At 46.8% G+C, this 24100-nt stretch overlaps 1 protein-coding gene across 2 annotated transcripts; it reads right to left on the bottom strand.

Moving 5' to 3' along the window:
* Nucleotides 1-1354: 1354 nt before the first annotated feature.
* On the bottom strand, nt 1355-23820 carry LOC115469414 (uncharacterized protein C8orf58 homolog). Of its 2 annotated transcripts, none has more exons than XM_030202032.1 (7): nt 23741-23820; nt 17419-18041; nt 12223-12381; nt 11549-11726; nt 10085-10197; nt 4475-4589; nt 1355-4039 (listed from the first exon to the last, which is right to left on the bottom strand). In XM_030202032.1, coding segments are annotated over exons 1-7 (1245 nt in total). In that variant the 5' UTR covers nt 23796-23820; the 3' UTR covers nt 1355-4037. The 2 variants fall into 2 exon arrangements, with proteins under 2 accessions (XP_030057892.1, XP_030057891.1); XM_030202031.1 differs by having other exon boundaries at nt 4488-4589.
* Between the last annotated feature and the right edge of the window lie 280 nt (nt 23821-24100).

Below are 24100 nucleotides of genomic sequence, written 5' to 3'. Positions count from 1 at the left end.
GCCTGTCTGATTATAATCTAACTACAAACTGTGAGTAAACAGATGTTTTGTTACTTCAACTTTAAAGTGACTCAGCAGTGAATTATTCAGGGGTGAATGAGAGAGAGATGAAGAAAGAAATTAACATTTCTAAAGCTGAAGCTGTGTGTACTAAAATCTGCTAATTATTTACTACAAATAATCCAACAGTTCTTGTCCGTGACACGTTTTCCCTGCCACTACTCCCTCCGCCCCAGTTTGCTTCTATGCCTCATCCTTGAGGCTGAATCTTGCACATGGATGATGGCGATAGAAATGGCCTAAAAAAGTCTTCAAAAAAATCAAAACTAGAAAAGTTACATAAAAAAAGGTAACAAAAATAGGCCAAAACAGCTCCTTCGTGAAGACAGGCTTGACAGCTTAGAGCTCTTTGGCTTGGAGGAGAGATGGCAAAGATGCTATACTAGAGGTTTATAAAACCATGAGTGAGACAGAACAGGTAACTATAGAACAGTTATACAAATAGAGGACACTCCATAAAACTAGCAAGTGACAGGTTCAAAACAGATTGGATAAAGAATTTTTTTTTTCACTCAATGCATTATTAAGCTGTGACGTTTGGTCCTGGAAGATGTCAACAAGACATCCAGAAAGTCCATAAAAAAAGTATTAGCCAAGCAGATTTAGAAAAGCCACTAGTTATTCAGCCACAAAGTATGTATCTATTCCAATGGCTTCTTAACCTGACCTGTAGGACCCCCAGCCAGTTGGAATCTTGGAATATCCACAGTGCATATGCATGAAAAAAACAATTGGGGGGGGGGGGGGGGGCCTTTTACTAAGCCATGTAGGTGCCTATGCGCACCAAATTGGAGTTACCACCCGGTTACCGTGTGGCCCTTGCGATAATTTCAATTTTGGCATATGTCCAAAAAATATTTTTTATGTAAGTGCCATTTGACATGCGTAGACCATTACTGCCTGGTTTCTGCGTGAGACCTTACTGCTAGGTCAACGGCTTGCGGTAAGGTCTCAGACCCAAAATGGACGTGCAGCAATTTTCATTTTGCCACACGTCCATGTTTGGCAAAAATTTTTTAAAAAGGCATTTTTTGTAGGTGTGTGAAAAATAATTCTTCGCACACCCAAAACACACGTCTACACTACCGCAGGCTATTTTTCAGCGCACCTTAGTAAAAGGACCCTTTGATGTGCATGCCCTGTGGATTTCCTGACTGACTGGGGTTCCTCCAGAACAATAGGGTTGGGTTCAGTGAACCTTTGCTCTGATCAAACATAGTGTATCTTATGTCATTGGACCCTTGGTAGAGTCAGCTATTTAGATACAAATTGCACTGGACAATCATCTTAGTGTGTGACATGGCTGTTTATTGAGGTAGACAATTGTGTACCACACGGATGTGTTCATTTTATTAAATGTGCTGCTCCCTTTAAACCGGGACCAGTAAACTATTTACATTATTTCACTTGTAGCTAGCTTTTGAGGCATCCTGCAGCATGTGGGCTCTTTAACCTATTCCTGACTAGCAGTAAATACACCTCTCCCTTCCAGAGAGGCTCTGTCCCCTGAGTACTAGGACAGATCAGTGACTGCACGTAAAGCAACATGGATAGTATAGTAGGAATCTTGTTTATGTGCCACCAAATTAATACAATGGGAGTATCGGTTTGTCCACTGATTCTGATGTCCTGCTTCAGGACACTGCTCTTCTTTAAACCTAAGCAATTCTGTAACCGAGAGGCTGTTCTGGTGTGTATAGTCTTCACCCAAATGTTGGGGGAAATGAATTGTCAATGTTTATTCTTCCCAACTTAAGGATTACCATCTCTCATGACAGCAGTGAGGTCACTTTATCTCCCCACTCCACTCTGGTGACCCTAAGATGAACTTCTGTTCTGCATTACAGTAAGGAGGAAAGGAGGGTAATGCCTCCAACCTCTAAGACACCACAGAAGAGAGGGGAGAGGTAATTCCTACAGTCAGAAGGTGGACAAACCATCCCAACCCATCCTGAAATTCAGGGTAAAGTAGCTTACACTGTTAAATGTCCTCAGAGCCTCTTTCTTTAAGCTTCCTAATAGTCAGAAGTGAGAAGAGATGAGTCCTGTGGGGCTTTATGTACTGGCTTTTTTCTGTTTGAAGGTCAAGTAGACCATGGTTCCCTAACATCCCCACACTACCTGCCAGAAAACATGAAGGGTTGGGTTTAGGGAGCACCAATCTAATATTTTTGTATTATATTAATGATTGGAAATTAACTACAAAAAAAAAATCACATTTTTCTCTGCAGCAAATACTGTGCATGAGCAGACTAACAATGATCTACTTGAGTGGATATAAAAAGCATTTCTTTGTGTTGTACAAAAACACTGCCAACTGCAAAGACTGGCACTCTTTTGTGCCTGAAAAGACACGGCCTGTGCAGTAGGACTAAACCCTGCATATGCTTTTAAGAGAATGTTTTGGTTTGGCTATTAAAATTATAGGCATTACCCAATCACTAAATGTTGAACATTAGCACATAACTCAGTGCTATGCAAGTTGTGTGTGGACGTGTTGGCCCCGCCCTAACACACGTAACCACTTCGCGCCCAACTAGCACTTACATACATGAATGTAATATTCACACGAGTAAGCACTAGTATTCTATCATTTTTTGCATAGAAACGCCGCATACATTTAGGCTCTGAGGTCATAGAACAAGGGAGATTGTGTACAGATTTCAGACAACACTCCAGAGAACAGCAACAAAATAAAAATGGGGCTTGCTAACGTAAGCCATGAGGATGAATTGCTTGTGGGGACAGAGATCATAAGGAGGAGGATAATTAATCCTCTTCTCTCACTATAGCTGGGCTAAAACATAATACAGAACACAAAGCAAACAAGGGAGATTTTAAAGAGTGGAAAACTCATTAATCCAGCCTCAGGTTGCCCTACTGAACCATGTTCTAGAGCCATCTGCTGTGCCAGTTTCATTCTTACAGCGGGAAGTGGTTGATTTCAGTAAGAAGTGGGGCAGGGCCCATAACCAGGACCAGTGCGGGGGTATTAGGTGCTCTTGGTGAACCAACTCACAGCTCCTCCCCCAACTAACTTTCATGCCCCTAAGGTCCTCCCTGAGATCTTGATTATCCCAACATCACCCTTCCCAAAACAATCCTGGACTGTAAAAGTACTTAATCACATATATATGTATATTTTTGAGGGTAAGTTTCCAAAAGCATTTTACTCTTGTAAGTCGCCCATCTGAAACTTGCTCAATCTCCTAGTGGTAAAAGGGCATGTTGCTGGTTCGTTGAGTTTGGGATCTATTTTACTTTGACTGCAGCTGCTGTCTTACCTGACCACCTAGTTTGCCTAATGATTAAAGCTAGCCCTGCCCACAACAGGGACCACAGGTAGAAGCCAATGTCTACCCTTTAGGCCACGCTAGCCACCGACACTTCTTTATGAAGATGATACTTATACATAAAAATACACATTCTTATATCATAATACATATAAAAAAATAATATTTTGATAAATACTTTCATAAAATAGACAGTGCAGCTTTAAAAATAAAGCTAGGAGATGTCTACAATGCACCTGTGTATGAATCTCATCTTCCAGGTGCCTAAGAGTCCTATTGGATTGTTTCTGATACTGCCCACCAGGTCTTCACAGGCACATCCAGAGGGGACCCCCAGCCTTAATGCTCTCTTATTACATCAGGGCTGGTCCATACAAGAAAAGCCTCTACTCCAGTGAAAAAGTCCAGAAATTGCACTGATGCCGAGACCTCCATCCCAGCATTGCTCTTACTAATAACCCCATCTCTGAATGCTGCTGCAGTACAACTGGCCAAGGACAGAAGGACAAACTGCATCCTGCCCTTCCAGCTGTACTGAGGGGCTGAGGACAGCCCCGCTACAACCTACCCATCAGGCAGGCAGAGGAAAGAGATGTACAGCACTTGGAACCACTTGCTTTTTCACTAAAGATAGTAGGAGCTCTTTCTTGGGCTGAGATCCTTCATTCTCTCACTTTGGCTGTGTTCTGTAAAGAAAAGGAAAAAAAAAGTTGAAAATGACTACAACTGCCCCAAAGAGGATACAGTAGACTTATTTTAATACTGTAGCAAATATCTCTTTCCAGTACACCTTCACTCTTTCCTGTCATTCCCAAGTCAAGCTTCGGGATGCTGGTGGAAAGAGACCAATTCCCAGCTATCGTACAGTTATGCCACCTACTGGCCAGACTTTATGTGCACACATACTCAGCTCCATAGCAAGCAGCACTCTCTAACCTTTAGCCGAGAACTGAAGCTGGGATAGAATGGAGAAGCAAAAGTTAAACATGAGGAAAAACCCCTGATTAATTGTGAATGAAAGTTTGTGGCACTGGATGGAGTCAGGAACAGACTGCTCCTGACAGAGCTGGAAACCAAAATGGAGCCAAAAATAAGGGACATTATATATAATATGCACATACACACACACAGCACCTGTAGTGGGTCATTGAAGGGATGTCCCAAGGTCTCTGTAGATGTTTTTCCTGCTAGCTTTGTGATCAGAGCTTTCACTTTATCCCACTGTGAGATTTGATGCTGTGAAAAAAGAAGACATAAAACTCTCAAAACACCATGTACCCTGAGGCCAGAAGCCTGTCCAACATCCCCAACTCCCAAGGAGCAACCACCACTAGCTCCAACCTGACTACTGGGCTAGTGCATCTACCAACCCACCCAGTGCTTGCTCAGGCCAGCTCTCTGAGCGTGGTTAAGTATTAAATTTATGTTTCAACAATTTTATTGATGACACAACAATGAATTGCAAAACATACAAAATTCCAAAAGAAAAACCACCCAACAAATCATACAGTTCCCATACAGAGATAAAGTCTGTCAGCAAAGTTTTATAAATTTCCTCCCCCTCCCCCCCAATCCAAGAAGAACATGCATAAACCAAAATCCTCCTCAAACAAACCCTCCAATTACACCCCCAAAACAAACTGTCAGATACCAACAGAACTCCAAGGGCCCTAACTCTTGTGGCCCAAGGGTAAAACAAGATAAAGACCCCCCCCCCCCACGAGACCCCCAATGTGCTATCGAGGCCTTAGATGCACATAAGCTCCAATCACTGCTTTCTGAACAGAACAAACAACCTGTCCAATCTCTTGAAGTCATTCATGACTTCCAGATACCACATGAATACCCGACGAACATCCAAAAGTCACAATGAAGCAAACTACGCCCTTGTCCTCCTTCCGGAAGGAGGGAAGCTCCACCAACTGATTAACCTGGAAAGCAGACACCACCTTCGATAAGAACAAAGGCACCGTTTCGATGGAAACACTCATTTCCATAAAACGAAAAAACGGGTCTCAGCACGACAGAGCTTGCAGTTCCAACACCCACTGCAATCGCCACCAGGAACACTGTTTTCAAGGTGAGATCTTTCACTGAAGCCTTACGGAGCAGTTCAAACGGAGGGTTCTATAACACCCAAAGAATGAGGTTAAGATTCTAGTCTGGGCAGGTAGCCTGAAAGGGAGGACACAGCCAACCTACCCCTTTCAGGAAGTGCACCACATCCGGATGTGCTACCAAAGCCAAATTCTGTAAGCGGCCTCAAAAACAGGCCAGAGCCATAATCTGAACCTTCAAACATTCCAAGGCCAAACCCTTGTGGACTCCCACCTGAAGGAAGGCCAAAATCTGACAGACTGATGCACCAGACTCGTGCATTTGTTGCATACGTTGACTGCTTCTGAGCCTGAAGCAAGATAGCAATGATGGCATCTGAGTAGCCCTTCTTCCTCAGCCTAGCACTTTCAATAGCTAAACCATAAGACCAAAGGAAATGGGATCCTCCACGAGCACTGGCACCTGATGATGGAGCCCCGCTCCTGCCAAAACCACAACGGTTCCCCATCGAGCAGGTGAACGCGGTCAGTGTACCGTGGCCTGTGCAGCCAGTCCGGAGCCACCAAGACCATGTGACCCCCGGTGTTCCATCACTTGCCTTAGCCTGCCAATCATCAAACACGGGGAGAAGGCATACAGCAACCCACTGGCCAGACCTGAAGCAGAGCATCAAGGCCCAGAGAGCCCGGCTCCCTCTGATGGCTGAAAAGCTGCAGGACCTTGGATTTTGCCCTCGTAGCCATCAGGTCTATAACAGGCATCTCCCACTGCTGCCGGACCAGGAGAAACACCTCTGTGGACAATTCCCACTCCCCCAGACCGAGAGAGTTGCAGCCTTCACATTCAGTGACCCCACAATGTGCACCGCTGACAAGCAGAGGAGATGATTCTCTGCCCAGGCCATCAACCAATCGGCCTACAAGGCTAGTTGCCTGCTGTGAGTGCACCCTTGTTTTTTTGTGTATGCCACTGCAATGGCACTGTCTGAGAACACTCACACTGATGCTCTCACCAAAAGAGGGGTGAACACAGAAAGAGCCTTGTGTACCATCCGGAGTTCCAAACGATTGATCAGCCACCTGGCTTCCTCTGAAGCCCTGGTCCCCTGTGCCAACCAAGTGCCAAAATGTGACCCCAGCCCGAAAGGCTGGCATCCATAGTCACCACCTTCCAATGGGAGATCAGAAATAGGACTCCCTGTGACAGATTCTGTGGCATCAATCACCAGGCCATGCTCCTTCTGGCCGCCATCATCCTAGGCTGCCATCATGGTCCCCAGCACCTGAACATAGTTCTAGGTGCACGGCTGACCACACCAGAGCAAGGACCAAATCTGGCATACCAGCTTCTGTTGCCTGGCATCCATCAGAAATGCCAGCTCCTGCCGTGTACCGATCAGCATGCTCGGGTACTCCAACTGCTGAGACAGGACCAATTGACTCTTGACAAAATTGATCACCTAGCCCAACAACTGAAGAAGGGAGACAACTCAGTTTGTCACTGCCACACCATCCTGGAAGGACGACACTCTGATCAGCTAATTGTCCAGATATAGGTGCACCTGCACCCCTTGCTGATGCTGAAACTTTGCCACCACATCACAGCACCGTGGCTAAGCTGAATGTCATGGCCTGGAATTAGCCCAACACCACAAAACGCAGGAACTTCTGATGCAGGGGGCCAGATGGGAATGTGTAGCTATGCCTCCTTGAGATCAAGTGCTGTAAGAAATTCCCCTGCACAAATGAAGGCAATGACGGACCGCAGAGTCTCCATCCAAAAGTGCGAGACTTTCAGGCAGTGATTTACCCCTTTGAGGTCCAGCACTGCACACACCGAGCACTCATTTTTGGGTACCACGTAGAAAGAATACTGCCGCTGACCTATCTCGGCAAGGGGCACTAGTACGATGGCCTGTAGAGCCAACAGTCTGTCTAGGATGCCTTGAACCCAAGCTGCCTTTATTGCCCCCAGACAAGGAGATTGTAAGAAGAGTGGTGCAACCAGGCAGGAGAACTCCAACTTGTACCCATCTTGGAGGATGTCGAGGACCCACTGATCTGAAGTAAACTTGGCCCACTCTCCCTGAAATGCCATGAGGCATCTCCCAATTGGAACAGGAGAGAAGGCCAGCCTGGCATCATTGTGCCTGTCTGGCGGAGGTCGAAGAGAGCCCCCATCTGCACACCAGATTTCATGTTCCCCTGAAAGGACGGCTGACGCGACGAAAAGCGTGCCCTCTGGCTGAACTGCGACCTTCCAGGCCTGTACTTCTGGCTGTCCCAAAACTTCTGGCACGCCAAGCCCAGAACGCGAGCCCCAGATCAAGGCTTGTCCTCTGGCAACCTCTGTGGCTTCACTTCACTGAGCTCCTTCACCAAAGTGCTAAGGTCCTCACCAAACAGCCAGTTTTCCCAAAAGGGCAGCTTAACCAGGCGCACCTTAGAAACCATGTCCACCATCCATTGGCACAGCCACAGCTGACATCAGGTGGCCACAGTCAAGGACATGCCTTTTGCAAATGTCCTCAGCAAGTCATATATTCCGTCCACTAAATAAGCCAACCCCATTTCCAGCTGGGTGAATCAACCTGACCTGTCTGTGCCAGCCCGTGTCACAAAGGAGCAGAACACCCAGCGCTGCTACCTCAAAGGCCTGCTCGAGCTTCCTATACTGGAGGTCCTTCAGGACAATACCCCCTTCCACTGGAAGGGTCATCTTCTTGGTCATTGCTGTAACCAAGGAATCCACTTTCGGATGGCAGTTTGTTCTTCTTCTCTGCCATCAGTGGCTAAAAATGGGCCATGGCCCTCCCCACCCGAAGGCTCATGTTGGGAACACTCCATTCAGCTGAGATAAAATCCTGAATGTCAGGGTGCATCAGGAAGGCATTGGAAGGGGCCCAAAAGTCGCGCATAACAGCCGACAATTGCCCGCCAGCTCCTCAGTAGAGAGAGAGAGCCACCAGGGACTCAGAAATTAAGGTGCTCAATTCATCCCTATGAAACAGAAGGAGGACCCGTGGGCTGTCCCCTTCCCCCAGGGGGGAGTTCACCCTTCTTCATCGGCTCCTGTAGGGAACATCCCTCCAAAAACTGAGAAGCCACCTCTGAATCCAATGACCTCCGAGACCAGCAGTCCTCCTGGTCTCCAGGAGCTTCCACCTGTGCTCCAGCACATTCAGCCCCACTGGATCCTGCCTGGCTCCCTGATTCAGGAGGAAAGCCTGATGAAGGATAACACACTGAGGAAAAAGGCATCTCCTGAGTCTGTTTGGACACCGAAGGCCCCCCACTGGAATCACCACATGAAGGCCATGCCTCACGCTCCCCCACAATGGTGGACGCTATTCCCACCAAAATGGCTGCCATTTCTGCATCTCCTGAGTCACGTGGTAGGCGCCGCAGAGATCCGTCAGCCGATGAGGGACCTCCCGCGGTGCCACCTCTGCTACAGCTGATTCTTCTGCCACCACTTCTGCAGGATGAGCAGAGTCCGGCCTGCACTCTGTGCAGCATCCTGAAGTGGCACACTGGGCACCACACCTTGAGCTGTGCTTCACCCCCTCTGCAAGTGCTGACATCATGGCTCACTGTCCCGACACATGAACCCATGCTGTAGGCCCACTAGCTGCTACTCTCGCGCTGCTTCGAGCCTCCAACACCATGTGTCCCAAGGAGGAGGAAGACTTACCCGCTGGACTGCCTGGAGTGCTCCTGAACCTAGCCCCACCAGGAAGCAGCACTCACCACTACACACAAAGGGCTGTGAGCACACCGTGCCCAAACCCTAGAAAGAGAAAGCCCAGTGGCTGTCAGATGTGTATGAGTTCTTGCATTTTGGTTTTCTTTCTTTCTTTTTCTTTTTTTTTTTGTCAGCCTCTTTCTCTGGGGTTTTTTTTTTTTAAAGCACTGTTAAATAGGCTCCATGGAAGTCAGGACAGAATGAGCAGGCAGAATACCACTCCACCACGGTAGCATAGTGACAGGGACCTGGCACCACCAGCTGTGACACGCGCATTCCGGCCTACAGGAACCCCACTGTGAACAAACCACCGGCCAGACCCAGGGACAAGGCCTCCGGACAAAAGAGAAAATCATGTCTAGCTACCTGCTGGAGATAGAAAATACTGAAGGTCTGGGTATACAGGCTTCAGCTCAGCTCTGCATTCTCTATCTCCACCTTCTGGTTGATGGACATGATTATCCATTTGTCCCAGAACAATGGGAAGATACAAAATGGAAAAAGGTCTTCTTCTGTTTTACGGACCCCCTGACTGCTCCTGCTTCCCACATGGCAAGTTGGTGAACTTGATTTCTCCAATGCCAGAATAACGGCAGGTAAACAAATGTCAAGTACTGAAGAATACATTTTCTAGCTACCAGGCATAATTTAAGCAACAAGGTTTTTTCCCCCCAATCACCAGCAGCGAATGCCCCCTGCTGGACCAGAAGTAGCTGTTCCACGCCACCCACATTAACCCCACCCAGACCAAAGATCATGTATCTCACCACCAAAGCCCTAAATTGTTGTATTTCGGTACAAGACCAAAAATAATGCCCTAATGTGCCTTCAGCAGTGCAACACTCAACACACTCAGGTGCCTGCATCGGCTAAGTATTAAATTTAAGGGAGGTGCATCTCATCACAGAACCTCCTCAGAGGCTGTGTACCTTGTATTTTGCATATGACAGATGAGTGAAGTCTGGTGCACGTCTCTCATCCTGCAGGCTCAAGGAGTGGGTGTAGTTTACTGGAGTTTTCTCCGAGTGCAATGACTCCATATCTGCAGGGAAGACAAAACGACATTTACTGCCATCTCTAAACCAAAATAGAGCAGGCGGTATATTGGAGGGGACTGTGCTCACACTTTCCTATAGCAATATATATATATACTAGTAAAAAAGGCCCGTTTCTGACACGAATGAAACGGGCGCTAGCAAGGTTTTCCTCGGAGTGTGTATGTTTGACAGAGTGTATGTGAGAGTGACTGTGTGTGAGAGAGAGAGTGAATGTGCGAGTGTGTGTGTGAGAGAGTGAGTGAGTGAGTCTGGGTGCGAGTGTGTCTGTGAGAATGAGAGTGTGTGCAAGTGCATATGTGAGACAGTGTGAGAGAGAGAGAGAGAGTGTTTCACACAGATACAGTGTGTGCGAGACACAGACTCTGTGTGAGACTGAGTGTATGAGACCAAGTGATTGTGTGACACATAGAGAGTGAATGTGATACAGTGTGAGACAGAATGTGTGAGAGACAGTGTGTGAAAGTGAGAGAGAGAAAGACATGGACTGTGAGAGAGAGAGTGTGTGTGTGACAGAGATACCCCCCCCTCTGGTGTCAGCCCCCCCCCCTCTCTCTCTGGTGTCTGAGCATTACTGTGCAGGACGCTGAGCTCTGGCTGTGCTTCAAGGAACTGACCAATCCTATTTAATAGAATGCACCTCCAACATTCTGAAGCCAAGAAACCTCGTGTGGTTGGTCACTTCTGCTTGTGACGAACCCGGAAGTACGTGATGTCAATTCAGGAGATGGATACAGAGAGCAGGAATGCCTCAGCCATGCAGTCAGCTTCAGAATGTTGGAGGTGCGTTTTATTATATAGGATATTTGGAATAAATACAATAAACTACACATGTAACAAACGTGTGCAGTTTTATAAACCATTTTTTTCTGCGTAAAATGCTGATTTACGCAAATAGGCCCTTATAAAATTAGGTCATGCTTAAATATATGTGCAGTGCAAGCTGACACATACTTGTAACAGTAGGTGTGCCTGGGGCAGAGTCATGATTGATATGTGTACTTAAATGTGATCATGCATATTGTGTGCACATACATTTACACCTGTTTGTGATCAGCCATAATATTCACACCTTCAGTTTAGGTGCAATTTCTGCAGAGTTTGTGCTAGTAATTTATAAATACACAAAGGCAGCTATGTGTCTTTATCAAATAAGCAAATTACAATGCCCTTGAAAACTGCATGTGCTGAGCACCACCATATCTGTGTCGCACATGTTTGATACTGAAACCCAAACCCACGGGCCAAGCATGTGCTAAGTAAGAGAGGGTGGGACTGAGGGAGAGCAGTGAACAGTACCAATGAGTTTTCAGGACCAGCACTGCTCAAGTAACTCACCAGGAATCTTGTACAGGCCTTGGCCAGTCCCGGTGTTCAGCGTTGATGTGCCCAGGCTATGAGAAGCCATGCAGGGATTCTGTGCTTCTTGTGTCTTGTCTGGTTGGAGAGGAGGATCCTTCTTTAGGGGGCAAAGGTGTCCCACTTCCCCGGACACACATGTCTCCAAGATCCTGTCCTGCATAACAAAGTAAGTCTCTAAATCCCTGGTCTGTATGTTTCTAAAGACAATTCCTCTCCTCTGCCCCAAGCCCTGAACTGGAATAAGCAATGGATGGGCAGGAGCATTCACACCTTACCAGACATGAACAAGAGTGCCTAAGGGTGTTAAGCATACAAAAAAAGGTGAAATCTGTACACCTTCAATGCTAGAATCTCTCACAGACCCTCTCCAGGGCCATGCAATAGAGATACAGTCCTTAAATTGTCAGTAGAAAGTAGTTTCATAGACCCCCCCCCCCCTTCCACAATGCAATGGGTTCTTAGTCCTTATACTGGGAACCATCACAGACCCTGCTCCCTCACAATGCAATATCAGATGCTCAATCCTCACATATCCAGGGATGATTTTGGAGGGGCATAGGGAGTAAGGAGGGAAGAAGTCTTGGCAAGGAAGCGTGATGACACAGAGGCAGACTCCCTCCCGTGTCATGCAATAGAGATTCAATGCTTACATTTTCAGTGCCCAAGTTCTGGGTTTCCAGTACTGCCCTTTCCTGCTGGAGTCGGAGATTATACTGCTGTAGGTGAGCAATCTTCTCCAGCATCTGGCACACATGTTCCAGGTAACGGAGCCCCGGTCCTGGGAGGAGCTGCAGGTTCTCACCTTCTTCCTGTGAAACAAAGGTGAATATGCTTACCCCTTTCCTGCCCTAGTAATAACTATTATTCTAAGCCTTACCCCCTCATTATACCATATTATTCTCACTAAGCCTTCAACCGCAGCAGCCTTCTCACCAACAGAGAGCTGGGAGAGGGGCAGCAAGAAAAAAAACCCAGCAAGTGGTCACAGAAGGACCACTCCCCAAATTTGCACAGGACTCTGGCATGCTGCCAGCAGATATGTGCTTGTTGCTAAAAAGAGCAGAGGCAAAGATGCCATATGAAATAGAGGAACAAAAAATATTGCCTCAGGTGCAGACTTAGATTTTGAGCCCTCCTGGGACAGAGAAATATCCAGTGTACCTGAATGTAACTCACATTGAGCTACTACTGAAAAAGGTGTGAGCAAAATCTAAATAAATAAATAAATAAATAAAGAAGCAGACCTTGATGAAGAAAATGCAGTCTTTGATAAATTGTATTAATGCTCCCAGGGTTCACATTCAGATGCCCGACACAGCCATGTTTCACTAAGATTACAGGCTGCATCAGTTTTTACTGTTCCCAGGCAGACTCAGGAAGATACACATTGACCTATGTTGATGGAGTGTTAAGATTTGCACCAACTGATACTGTATATTCAAACATGCATGGGATAAACATAAAGGAATCCTGTTCAGAAGGAATGGATCCTCAGAAGCTTAGCCAAGATTGGGTGGCAGAGCCGGCCGGTGTGGGGAGGTGGGGCTAGTGCTGGGCAAGACTTCTATAGGCCCTGAAAATGGCAGATACAAATCAAGGTAAAAAATAGCACATATGAGTTTATCTTGTTGGGCAGACTGGATGGACCGTGCAGGTCTTTTGCCGTCATCTACTATGTTAATATGTATGTCCCTGACGCAGTCTGTAATCTTGACGAAACATGGCCATGTTGGGCAGGAGTGTGAACCCTGTGAGCTTTAATACGATTTATTAAAGACTGCATTTTCCTCATCAAGGTCTGCTTCTTGTTTTTTGTTCCATGGTGAAGATTGTGGACCGATTGCCTTCTTGTTTACTTACACATGAAATACAGGAGAAGCTGATGATCTAGGGTCACCTTCAGGGCACAGCCACACTTTGTGCCCAGCATTGGTTACCAGTTGAATATTGTATAACTCACAAAGTGTTATTACTGGTATTCAAGATTCTCCAGATAGGCTCGTCCCAATTTTTGTCCTCATAGTTACTGCCTTACACCCCCGCACAGGCTTTACATTCCAGTCAACATTTCAGTGTCCCTCAGCCCAGGCCATTCCATCTCATACATTTCATAAATTGATGTTTAGCTTAGTAGGACCCAAGCTATGGAATGCCCTCCCTCTCTTCATTTAAGATGTTACTCAAAACCCATTTGTTTCAGCTAGCTTTTAACACTACTACTACTACTTAACATTTCTAAAGCGCTACTAGGGTTACGCAGCGCTGTACAATTTAACATAGAGGGACAGTCCCTGCTCAAGGAGCTTACAATCTAAAAGACAAGTGAACAGTCAGTCCGATAGGGGCAGTCAAATTGGGGCAGTCTGGATTTACTGAACGGTAAGAGTTAGGTGCCGAACGCAGCATTGAAGAGGTGGGCTTTAAGCAAAGACTTGAAGATGGGCAGGGAGGGGGCTTGGCGTAAGGGCTCAGGAAGGTTGTTCCAAGCATAGGGTGAGGCGAGGCAGAATGAGCGGAGCCTGGAGTTGGCGGTGGTGGAGAAGGGTTCTGAGAGGAGGGATTTGTCCTATGAACGGAGGTTTCGGGTGGGAACGTAAGGGGAGATGAGGGAAGAAAGGTAGTGAGGGGCGGCAGACTGAGTGCATTTGTAGGTAAGAAGGAGAAGCTTGAATTGAATGCGGTATCTGATAGGAAGCCAGTGAAGTGGCCTGAGGAGAGGGGTGATATGAGTATATCGGTTCTGGTGGAATATAAGACGTGCAGCAGAGTTCTGAACAGATTGAAGGGGGGATAGATGGCTAAGTGGGAGGCCGGTGAGGAGTAAATTGCAGTAGTCAAGGCGAGAGGTAATGAGAGTGTGGACGAGAGTTCGGGTGGTGTGTTCAGAGAGCTTTTAACACCTGATCTGGTTGCCGATATAATGGACCATTTTGATCCTAAGGTCTTGTTAGGTATAGCAGGCATACTAATTCTCTTTCTATATTGAATTTTCTTCCTTTTTTTGTCTTATTAAAATCATTTTAATGTAAACTGCTTTGCTGGTGTTGCCCTAGGTGGCAATAGGCAGCTGCCTTCCATCCCAGAAACTGCACATCCATCCCCCTGTTCACTGTCTCAGTACAAAGGCAGTTACATCACACCCCGTGTTTCCACTGGACATCATGTCACGCGTCTCAATATTGGGAACAGATGGAAGGCAGGAAGGACAGCACAAGCCAGAGAAAGATGAGGGGGCCTCGGAGAAGGTGTCTGTGTCTTGAATATTAGGTCCAATTCTGGAGGCTGTACCTCCATAAAGATTAGAATGGAGGCAATGCAGAGAATGGCTACCAAAACAGTGCAGAACCTGCATAAAAATGACACTTTAGGACCTAAAAATGTATCCCCTGGACAGTAAAAGAAGGAGAAGATACGATAGAGGTCTATAAAATAATGAGTGGAGTTGAAAGGGTAGATGTGAAGCATCTGTTTACGCTTTCCAAAAATATAGGACTTGGGGGCATGTGATGAAGCTACAATGTAGTAAATTTAAAACGAATTGGAGAAAATGTTTCTTCACTCAACATGTAATTAAACTCTGGAATTCATTGCCAGAGAATGTGGTAAAGGTGGTTAGCTTAGTGGAGTTTAAAAAAGGTTTGGACGGCTTCCTAAAGGAAAAGTCCATAGACTATTATTAAACGGACTTGGGAAAAATCCACTATTTCTGGGATAAGCAGTATAAAATGTTTTGTATTTTTTTGGGATCTTGCCAGGTATTTGTGACCTGGATTGGCCACTGTTTGAAACAGGATGCTGGGCTTGATGGACCTTTGGTCTTTCCCAGTATGGCAATACTTATGTACACTTAAATAAAGGGCTGGTGCTGGGGAGATGCAAAGAGTCCCCGTGCTACAGGGGCCTCAAGCCTGCCTGAAGCTGAAGAAGATATAACCTGCTGTTGGGCTTTTGGACCCCTCCCGAATTTCTGTCCTGGGCCTCAGCAGGTTTAAAACACGAGTCCTGCTTGCATAGCCAAAAAGTATAATACGGCACAAAAAGCAAAACCTTTTGCAGTGGAAAGAAAGCAGATTAGAAAAAAAAAAGTCACAGTATGAAGCTCCAGGGAGTAACGCTCAGGAGTAATGTACAATATTATATAAGCAACACTTAGTATCCAGAGAGTGGTGTCTGTCAATGACAGTGAAGTGCACACCTACATGACTTCGGTGGCCACAGTGTCTCCATGGGAGCAGAGGGCAGAACAGGAATTGGCCTGGCCCACAGGAAGGGCAGTGTACAACTGTTCAGCCCGTGCACCACAGATAGGAGGGAAAAGGTAAACAGTCCTAAGGGGCGGGTGAGCAAAGAAGCAGGGAGGAGATGCGGAAAGAATTTGGGTTATTTGAGGAATCTTCGGTGGGCATCAGCTAGTCAGAAAATATTTCTTCAGGGAAGGGGAGAGTTCAGGTGCATGGAAAGGCCACCCAGTGGATAGTGGAAGAGGCAAAAAATAGTAACAGAATTCAAGAAAGTCTGGGATGAGAAGAAAGGATAGTGGGGGAATCAGGGTGAGGTTTGGGGATCTGTGGCAGAAGGCATGGGCAGAAACTGCATCCGTTGGAGAGTTTGCCATTGCACGATTTCTTTGAAGAAGAATATTGTACTTAATAAATGAGTGAGGAGAAAAAGAAGCAGGTAGGGACAGAAAGAAAGAAATGGCTTGCACACCAGTGTGACAGTATCTCACTTTCCATTCAGTGGATACTGTTGCATCAGAAGTGCAAAGCACCTAAGGTGAGACAGACTGGGGAGAGCAAGTTCCTTCACTGGATCTTCTCAGGGCCGTGCCTAGGGTCTCTGGCGCCCCCCTGCTGACCATCAGTTGGCGTGCACCCCCCCCCCCCCCGGACCTGCCTGGCTCCAAGGCACGTCTGGGGCGCGATGGAGGAAATGGCTGGGTTTGGCCTGAGCCTCCTCCGCTCCATCCCCGATTCCCAGGCGCTTTAAATTTACCTCTCTCTGCCTCCGGCTCCGATGTCTGCGCAGCATCAGTGAAAGCGCTGCCTGTCTGACGTCTCTCCACCAGCCTTCCCTTCACTCGTTCGTTCCCTCTGTGTCCTACCTTCAAGGAAATGATGTCAGAAGAAGGCGGGACACAGAGGGAACAAACAAGCGAAGGGAAGGCTGGTGGAGAGACGTCAGGCAGGCAGCGCTTTCACTGACGATCCGTAGACGTCGGAGGCAGAGCGAGGTAAATTTAAAGCACCGGGGAATTGGGGATGGAGCAGAGGAGTAAGTTTTTTTTGTTTTTTTTTTAAATACAGTTCGACGGCGCGGCACCCTTGAAGGCAGGCGCCCCCCTGCGGCGCTTACCGCGCTTACTGTGTTGGCACTGCCCTGGATCTTCTGCAAGTAAGAAAGTAGGAATGTGCTTTTGTAAGTATGCATTTAGTTCCTGTGGGCACCTAAACATTTAACGTGTGTGTGAATCATCTGTACGAATGTCTACCTATGAATTACCCACATACAATTGTTTTGTACATACAAAAATTTCAAGCGTGCGTACAATGTGTGCAAAAAACACACAAATGTGTGAAGAAGAAAAAAAACTCACAAAAACTTTGAAATGAAGGCTAATAACTTTTTCAGTCCGTGAACGCCCCTAGAAGAAAGATCTGCCAACATTGCTCAAGACTCCACAGATGCATCACAGCTTCCTCACAGGCTGCCAGGGGCGACCCCAGCAGCACTAACTTTCACACGTTCATTACCTATCAGATCATGGCAGTTTAGTCTAAACAAGAGCATGAAAGGATGAATAAACCATTAAAAAATGACCTCAATATAACAAGAATGATAGTCACCTGCGTGTGCTGCTCCCTCCATGCCCGTCGTCTTATCAAAGCCAGGGTATCTGGGTCATCACTCAGTGTCCTGATGTTGAAGGAGGGGCGTCTGCGCTGCCGTGCTGAGGACTCCCCATCTCTTCCCAGGAGCTCAGAGCTGAGGGAGGGCAGGCTCCCACTGTGTTTCTGCATGACTGAGAAAGGTGGCAGCCGGCTGGGGGACCGCTCTAACCCCCCCAGCTTCTTGCTCCTTTGCATCACTTCCTTGAGCTTGGTGCTGGCAGTCAAGCTGAGGTTGAGGGAGTCCGGGGCAGAGGAGAGGTTGTGTGGCTCTGCTATGCTGGGAGTTGGGGACACTGTGGGCCCCTCCTGGTGGAAGCTGTTTACAGATCCCAAAGGTGTGAACACAGAGTTCTCAGTACTTCCCATCTCCACCCCAGAGTCCTCCGATTCGGATTTAACCAACCGCTCAGCCTTTTGGAAGAAGCCAGGCTCCAGCAGCTGACTGCAGAGATCCAGGGCATCGCTCATCCTGTGCTCAGCGACTTCTGCTCGGGGTCCAAGGTGTGCACTGTCCTCCAGCCTCCGATAAATACTGGCACACGTTACTACCACACAGCTCTCAGAGCTCCAGTCACCACCTGCAACACAAGACACGGAAGAGGGAAGCAAGCAAAAAGAGTGTCAGCCAGGAAAGAATGTCCCTGCGCAAACCTGTCCAGGTCCTGAACACTTCACACCTAACGTAAGACTCTGCCCATCCCATTTCTCCTGGTATCAGGGTAGTTTCAGGATCTAAGACTCCTGGGAATTTATGACAAAGTGTATTTTACAATCTTGTCATTTCAGCATTGAGGGTGATTCACCTGCAACACAGCTTTAAATCCATCATTAACCAACAAAAAAAAGGGAGGGATCAGGAGCTCAGAGAGGACACTGCCTAAGGTCAACACTGGACAGGCAGGCTCTGACCCTGGATGAATGGCCAAAAACTGAGTCCTGCAGCCCATCCCTGGAGCCCTCTCTGCCCTGCCCCCTTCCTGAGACCCCAGGTTCCCAGAGTGAGAGGCAGAGTCATTTTAGAGATCACAGCTGACTTTCTAATGCAATCTGGCCAATGTAAGCCCAGATGAAAAAAAACATTGCTTTTACTGCAAGAGAAAAAGAGGAAACACAAAAGCATTCAATCACAAAAAATGTCAGAGGGAGTGAGAATTCTTGGAATTTTTTTTTTCTGAATTACATTTCTGAGAATGTTTGCAGACAGCTCACAGTAACACTGCTGCATTCCTGCACACTGACACTCACCCGACCGGCTTGCAACTTCCAGAACAAGCTGATTGCAACTGGGTCAGGAATGAAATGGGAGGAACAAGGTTCTGGAGAAGAGAGGACCCAGGTGACAGGCCAAGTCATCAACCAGCAGTAACCTAGGCTGGTCACATGCTGGAGGATGGGGGAGGGGACCCAACAGGACATCATCTTTCCATATATCCATACTATATCACTATTGGCAACAGCAAGGCTCCACCTGAGGCAAAATGCATCAGAAACAGAATGTACTTAACCCACACTGTATTTTTAAAGTCACTTTCCTTTCCAGCCTAGAACCTGAAAGCTTGTCTTTCTAAATAAACTAGGGGGGAACCTTTGAGGTCCTTCAATATCAGTTTAAATTGGTGGGCCTCAGTCAAGTCCTGAGGACACACCAAGCCAGTCTGGGGTCTCAAGATACACACAATGAATATACATTCACTGCCACCACTGTATGCAAATTATCCCAAGCATATTCATTGTATGTTTCCTGAAAACCTGATTAGCTTGTTGTACCCCAGGACTGGGTTGAGAACCCCTGGTTTAAATTAGATTCCATTAATAAAGTTTCACGGTCCCCACCCCCCACCTCACAAGGTAAAATTCAGTTTACTTTAAACAAATATTTATCCTGACTTCAGAAACATAGCTGCAGGCCAATGGTGCCTTCCCTACATCCCAGAGCTGAGGAGAAACCTCACATGAAGCCAGCATGCATACTGTAGTCATTACCACAATGCTTGCATGGCTGGAGGAAAACTGGATCCTAGAGTTCCAGCTGGGCCAAAGTGGTTAAAGGCACCCTGAGCTGCCACTAGGGCTCCTGTTGAGGTGGAGGCAAAGGGAACAGTATCTTGCTGGGAGAAGAAAGGATAGAAGGAAAAAAAAAAAAAAGGACACTGAGACAGGTGAATAAAAAGATCTACATCGCTTACAACTGGTACAAAATACTGCCATTCGGATCACTCACAAAGCCCAGAAATGTGATCATATCACACCATTTCTGAAGGATTCTTATTGGCTCCCTATATCACATCGAATCACTTATAAGCTGCTTTTCATAGTTTTCAAGGTCTTAGCTACTGAAGAGCCTCTTTGCCTTTACCACCTTCTCCTCCCATACTTTCCACTGCATACTCTTCGCTCTCGGGATCAAAATCTACTCATTATTCCAACCTATAAATAAAATTTGTCACGAACACACTCGAATCTCAACATTTTCGGTTCAAGGCGCACATCTCTGGAACCTTCTGCCCACCTCTTTGCGACATCAGACCTTTAAATCTGAACTCAAGACGTTTCTCTTTCAAGATGCTTTAATTCTCTTATTTGTACAGCACCGAGCTAAATTACCAAGAACATCCCTTTCGTCCTCTCCTTCCCCAGCTTTTACTCAATATAGAGTTCTCCCCCCTTTCCTCACTTTCAACTGTCTGTCTATATGCACATTTTATTGTTTTCTAGTCTTGAATAAATTGTAAGCCACATAGATGGTACCCCCTCCCGACTGAGTAGTAAATCTAAATAAACTTGAAAGGAGATGTTGGGGGCAGAGGGGAGGAAAGAAAGAAGGAGGACTCTGGGTGAGGGGAAAGAAGAGAGGAGAAATGCTGGGAAGAGGGGAGAGAGGAGACAATGGGGGAAAGGTCATGAAATTTTTCCTCTAGTCTTGTCAATTTTGAAGGTTAGGTGAAGCATCCTAATGGTTAGAGCAACAGGATGAAAATGGGGAAGCCTTCAAACCCATCTGGAGCTCCTTGTGACCCTGAGCAAGTCACTTGACCCTCCACTGCCTTTGGTACAAACTTAGATCGTGAGCCCTCCAGAAACCAGGAAATCCTACTGCAGGAATTAAAAAAGGTTCAAAGAAGAGTGACCAAAATGATAAAGGGGATGGAACTCCTCTCATATGAGGAAAGGCTAAAGAGGTTAGGGCTCTTCAGCTTGGAAAGGAGACAGCTGAGGGGAGATATGATTCAGGTCTACAAAGTCCTGAGTGGTGTAGAATGAGTAGAAGTTAATCAATTGTTTGTTCTTTCAAAAAGTACAAAGACCAGGGGGCACTTGATGAAATTACATGGAAATACTTTTAAAACAAATAGGAGGAAATATTTTTTCACTCAACTAATATTTAAGCTCTGGAACTCTTTGCTGAAGGATACAGTAACAACGTTCTGGACAAGTTCCTGGAAGAAAAGTCCAAAATCTGCTATTGAGCTAGACATGGGGGAAGCCACTGCTTGCCCTGGGATCGGTAGCATGGAATGTTGCTACTATTTGGGTTTCTGCCAGGTACTTGTGACCTGGATTGGCCACTGTTGGAAACAGGATACTGGGCTAGATGGACCATTGGTCTGACCCAGTATGGCTATTGTTATGTTCTTAGGATCTGAGAAGTTGTAGGTGTACTACGCAAGGGACCTACAATTTCTGCCAGGTAGCCAGCACCAGCCCAACTCAGCCAGCCATCCAGTTTCAATCAATTAATGAGTACCCAGCTTTAGCTGAGGGGGGCAGGGTAAAGATGCCTAGGGAGGGCAATGGCAAACCACCCTACTAATAGTCTGCAATAAACTGTCACACAAGTGACAGCTCCCACAAGTTGTTGAGAACTTGGTACTTGCATAATATACAGGTATACAATCACCGAATCCTATATAATAATTTCTCAATCTGCATCCCTGGATGGCTGGCTGGCTAGGTTTGTAACTATGCAAATGAGCTACTATGTAATCGGTTCGCCTCCAGTCTTCCCTTTCTTTCCCTCTCAGTGTCCCACCCTTGCGGAAAGAGGAAATTACATCAGAGGAAGGCGGGACACTGAAAGGGAAGGAAAGGGAGGCTGGAGGTGAGCCGAGCCTGCCGCCGCTGCGACTTGAGGTAATATAAATGTTTTTATGGCAGGGCGGCAGGAAAGAAAGGAGGGCTGTTGTGGGAGAAGAGGACAGGCAGGCGAGGGCTGGGGTTGAACTGGAACTTCGGTGCTTAAAAGGGGGGCAGGTGGGGGCTGGGGCGAGTCACTGGACATGGATGGGAGGGAAGGGGAGGGCAGAGGAGAATTGCTAGACATGGAGGGGAGGGGAGAATCACTGGACATGGAGGGATGTGGATGGGACAGAGGGCAGAGGATAATCACTGAACATGGACGGGAGGAGAGGGCACACAGGAGAATCGCTGGACATGGATGGGAGGGTAGGGGAGAGAGGAGAATTGCTGGATATGGATGGAGAAGGCAGGAAAGAGAGATTTAAAACATAATTGCAATTAGACGATAGCCTTGCTAGGGCCCATTTCATTTTTCACAAAACGGGCTTTTTTGCTTGTACATTGATATTTGCCTGGAAAAATAATCATTTCCCTTCTTTGTTTGTTTTGTTTTTAGTTTAATAAACCCCAATAAATTTGAAGAAAGCATTAACTAAAATAATACAGAAAACAAAAGTCTGTAGGATTCTTGCGGCTACCTTTGGATTTCACTGGAGTTTTGTGCCAACAATTCCAAAATATTAGAAGAAGCCCAAAGAAGATCCACCAGACTTACAAAGGGTCCTGGCCCTCCTGGGGGCTTATATATGTGGAAATGTGACTACAGTGGAGACAATTTAGCATTAGGGAGGAAAAGAGATGCCATTGCACTATATAAGTACAACTACAGGATCCTACACAAGACCTTATTAAATGTTTGCAGATTAAGCAGCTATAGATTTCACGCAGCCACAGAAAGGGGATTGGATTCTTTAAGAAAACCTGAACCAAAGATCAAGGAATTTGTAGGTCAAAACATTTTACTGTACTAACTTAGAACATTTGTAATGAGCCAGCTTACAGGAGGAATCAAAACTCTCCCACAAATGTATCAAGTTATCTTCATGTAAGATCCCACTAACCATATATGTGTAGACTGCCGACGTCTCCAAGTGACTTAACATGGCTACCACACATCGTTGTGTGTGTGTGTGTGTGTGGGGGGGGGGGGGGGGGGGGGGGGAGAGAGAATTATGAGACAGTAGTACTACGTCTCCGTCAACTTCTGTCAGGATAGTGGAAGGTTCGCATTCTGGATTCAGGGACTTTACCTGATCCCTGTGTTAAAGTGGGGAACTTAAATTACCAAGGAAGAGATGGACAGACAGCCAATCAGCTGGAATGAGACAACAGAGAGACAGAGCAAAGGCAGAAACAGATAGTTCCAGAGTAAGAGAGGAGGAGGAAAGAGCAAAGGCAGCCAGCCGTGGAAAAAAAGAGCAAGCAGAGAAAGGAGAGAGCCAGCCATAGCCGGCTGCAGAAGGAAAAAGCCCAAAACAATCAGTTGCAGCGAGAGAGAACAAAGAGGCACAGACAAACATCCAGAGAAAGAGAGACAGAGAGCTGAGCAAGAGACAGCCAATTCCAATTGTGAGAGGGATGGAATCAGAGACAGGCATCTGCAAGGAGAGCAAAGGAAAAGAGAAGAGAAACCCGATCATACCGCTCCAGAGAAAACAGAGGTAGCCAGAGCTCCAATGATAGGAGAGAGAGGCCGAAACAACAGCTCCATAGAGGAAAGAAAAAGAAATCCAGCTGCAGAAAAAGCAAGGGGAGAGGGAAGAGAGAGCATGAGGAGAGGGAAAAGACACAGAAACATTCAGCTGGACGGGGCAGGGGGAGAGAGAAAGAGATATCCACCTGCAGAAAGAGAGGAGGGGAGAGAGACAGGGAGCCAGGGACATCCAGCTCCAGAGAGAGATCTGAGCCAGACGCAGCCAGCTCCAGTGTGAGAAGGGAGAGAAATTACAACCAACAGCTAGAACTAGAGAAACAGAAACATCCAGCTGTAGGGAGTCAAAGGAGAGGGGAAAGAGACAGAAACAGCTGCAGAGAGCACTTAGCCAGAGACAACCAGCTCCACAGGGAGAGGGGGGGAAAGTCAGAGAGAGCCAGCTAGAGAGAAGGAAGAACTTAGAAATCCAGAAACAATCAGCTGCAGGAGAAAAGAAGAGATCTGTAAAGAGACAGCCGAAGCTGGCGCAGGGAGGGTCTCACTCACCCCCTCTCCGACTCCGAAGCGCGTGAGGCCGAAACTTCTTGTGCCTTCGTGGCATCTTCTTCGCAGAGCTTCAACGGCTGCAGCAGGGAGGGAGGCTGTAAAATGCTCGAAGGCTGATTTATGCAAGGGGAGGGGGTAGTAAAGGTATCAAACAGGTGGTTGTGGGGGGTGCACGTATCACACGGGTGAAGGCGGGGAATTAGCCTTGAGGAGCTGAGAAGACCACTCAAGGAGATTTGAGTGAGCCTGCCCTCTGGCACATCAGCCACATAGAAAGGAAGGGGAGGGGGGGAGCAGGCATACCTACAGTGAGATAGATCCTGCGCCCTGCAGATGTAACCTAGTTCAGTTTAGAGACAC

Source organism: Microcaecilia unicolor, chromosome 4 (genome assembly GCF_901765095.1).
Source record: "Microcaecilia unicolor chromosome 4, aMicUni1.1, whole genome shotgun sequence".
Classification (NCBI taxonomy): Eukaryota; Metazoa; Chordata; class Amphibia; order Gymnophiona; family Siphonopidae; genus Microcaecilia; species Microcaecilia unicolor.
The sequence above is the reverse complement of the archived record's forward strand: the minus strand, read 5'-3'. Positions and strand labels throughout refer to the sequence as shown.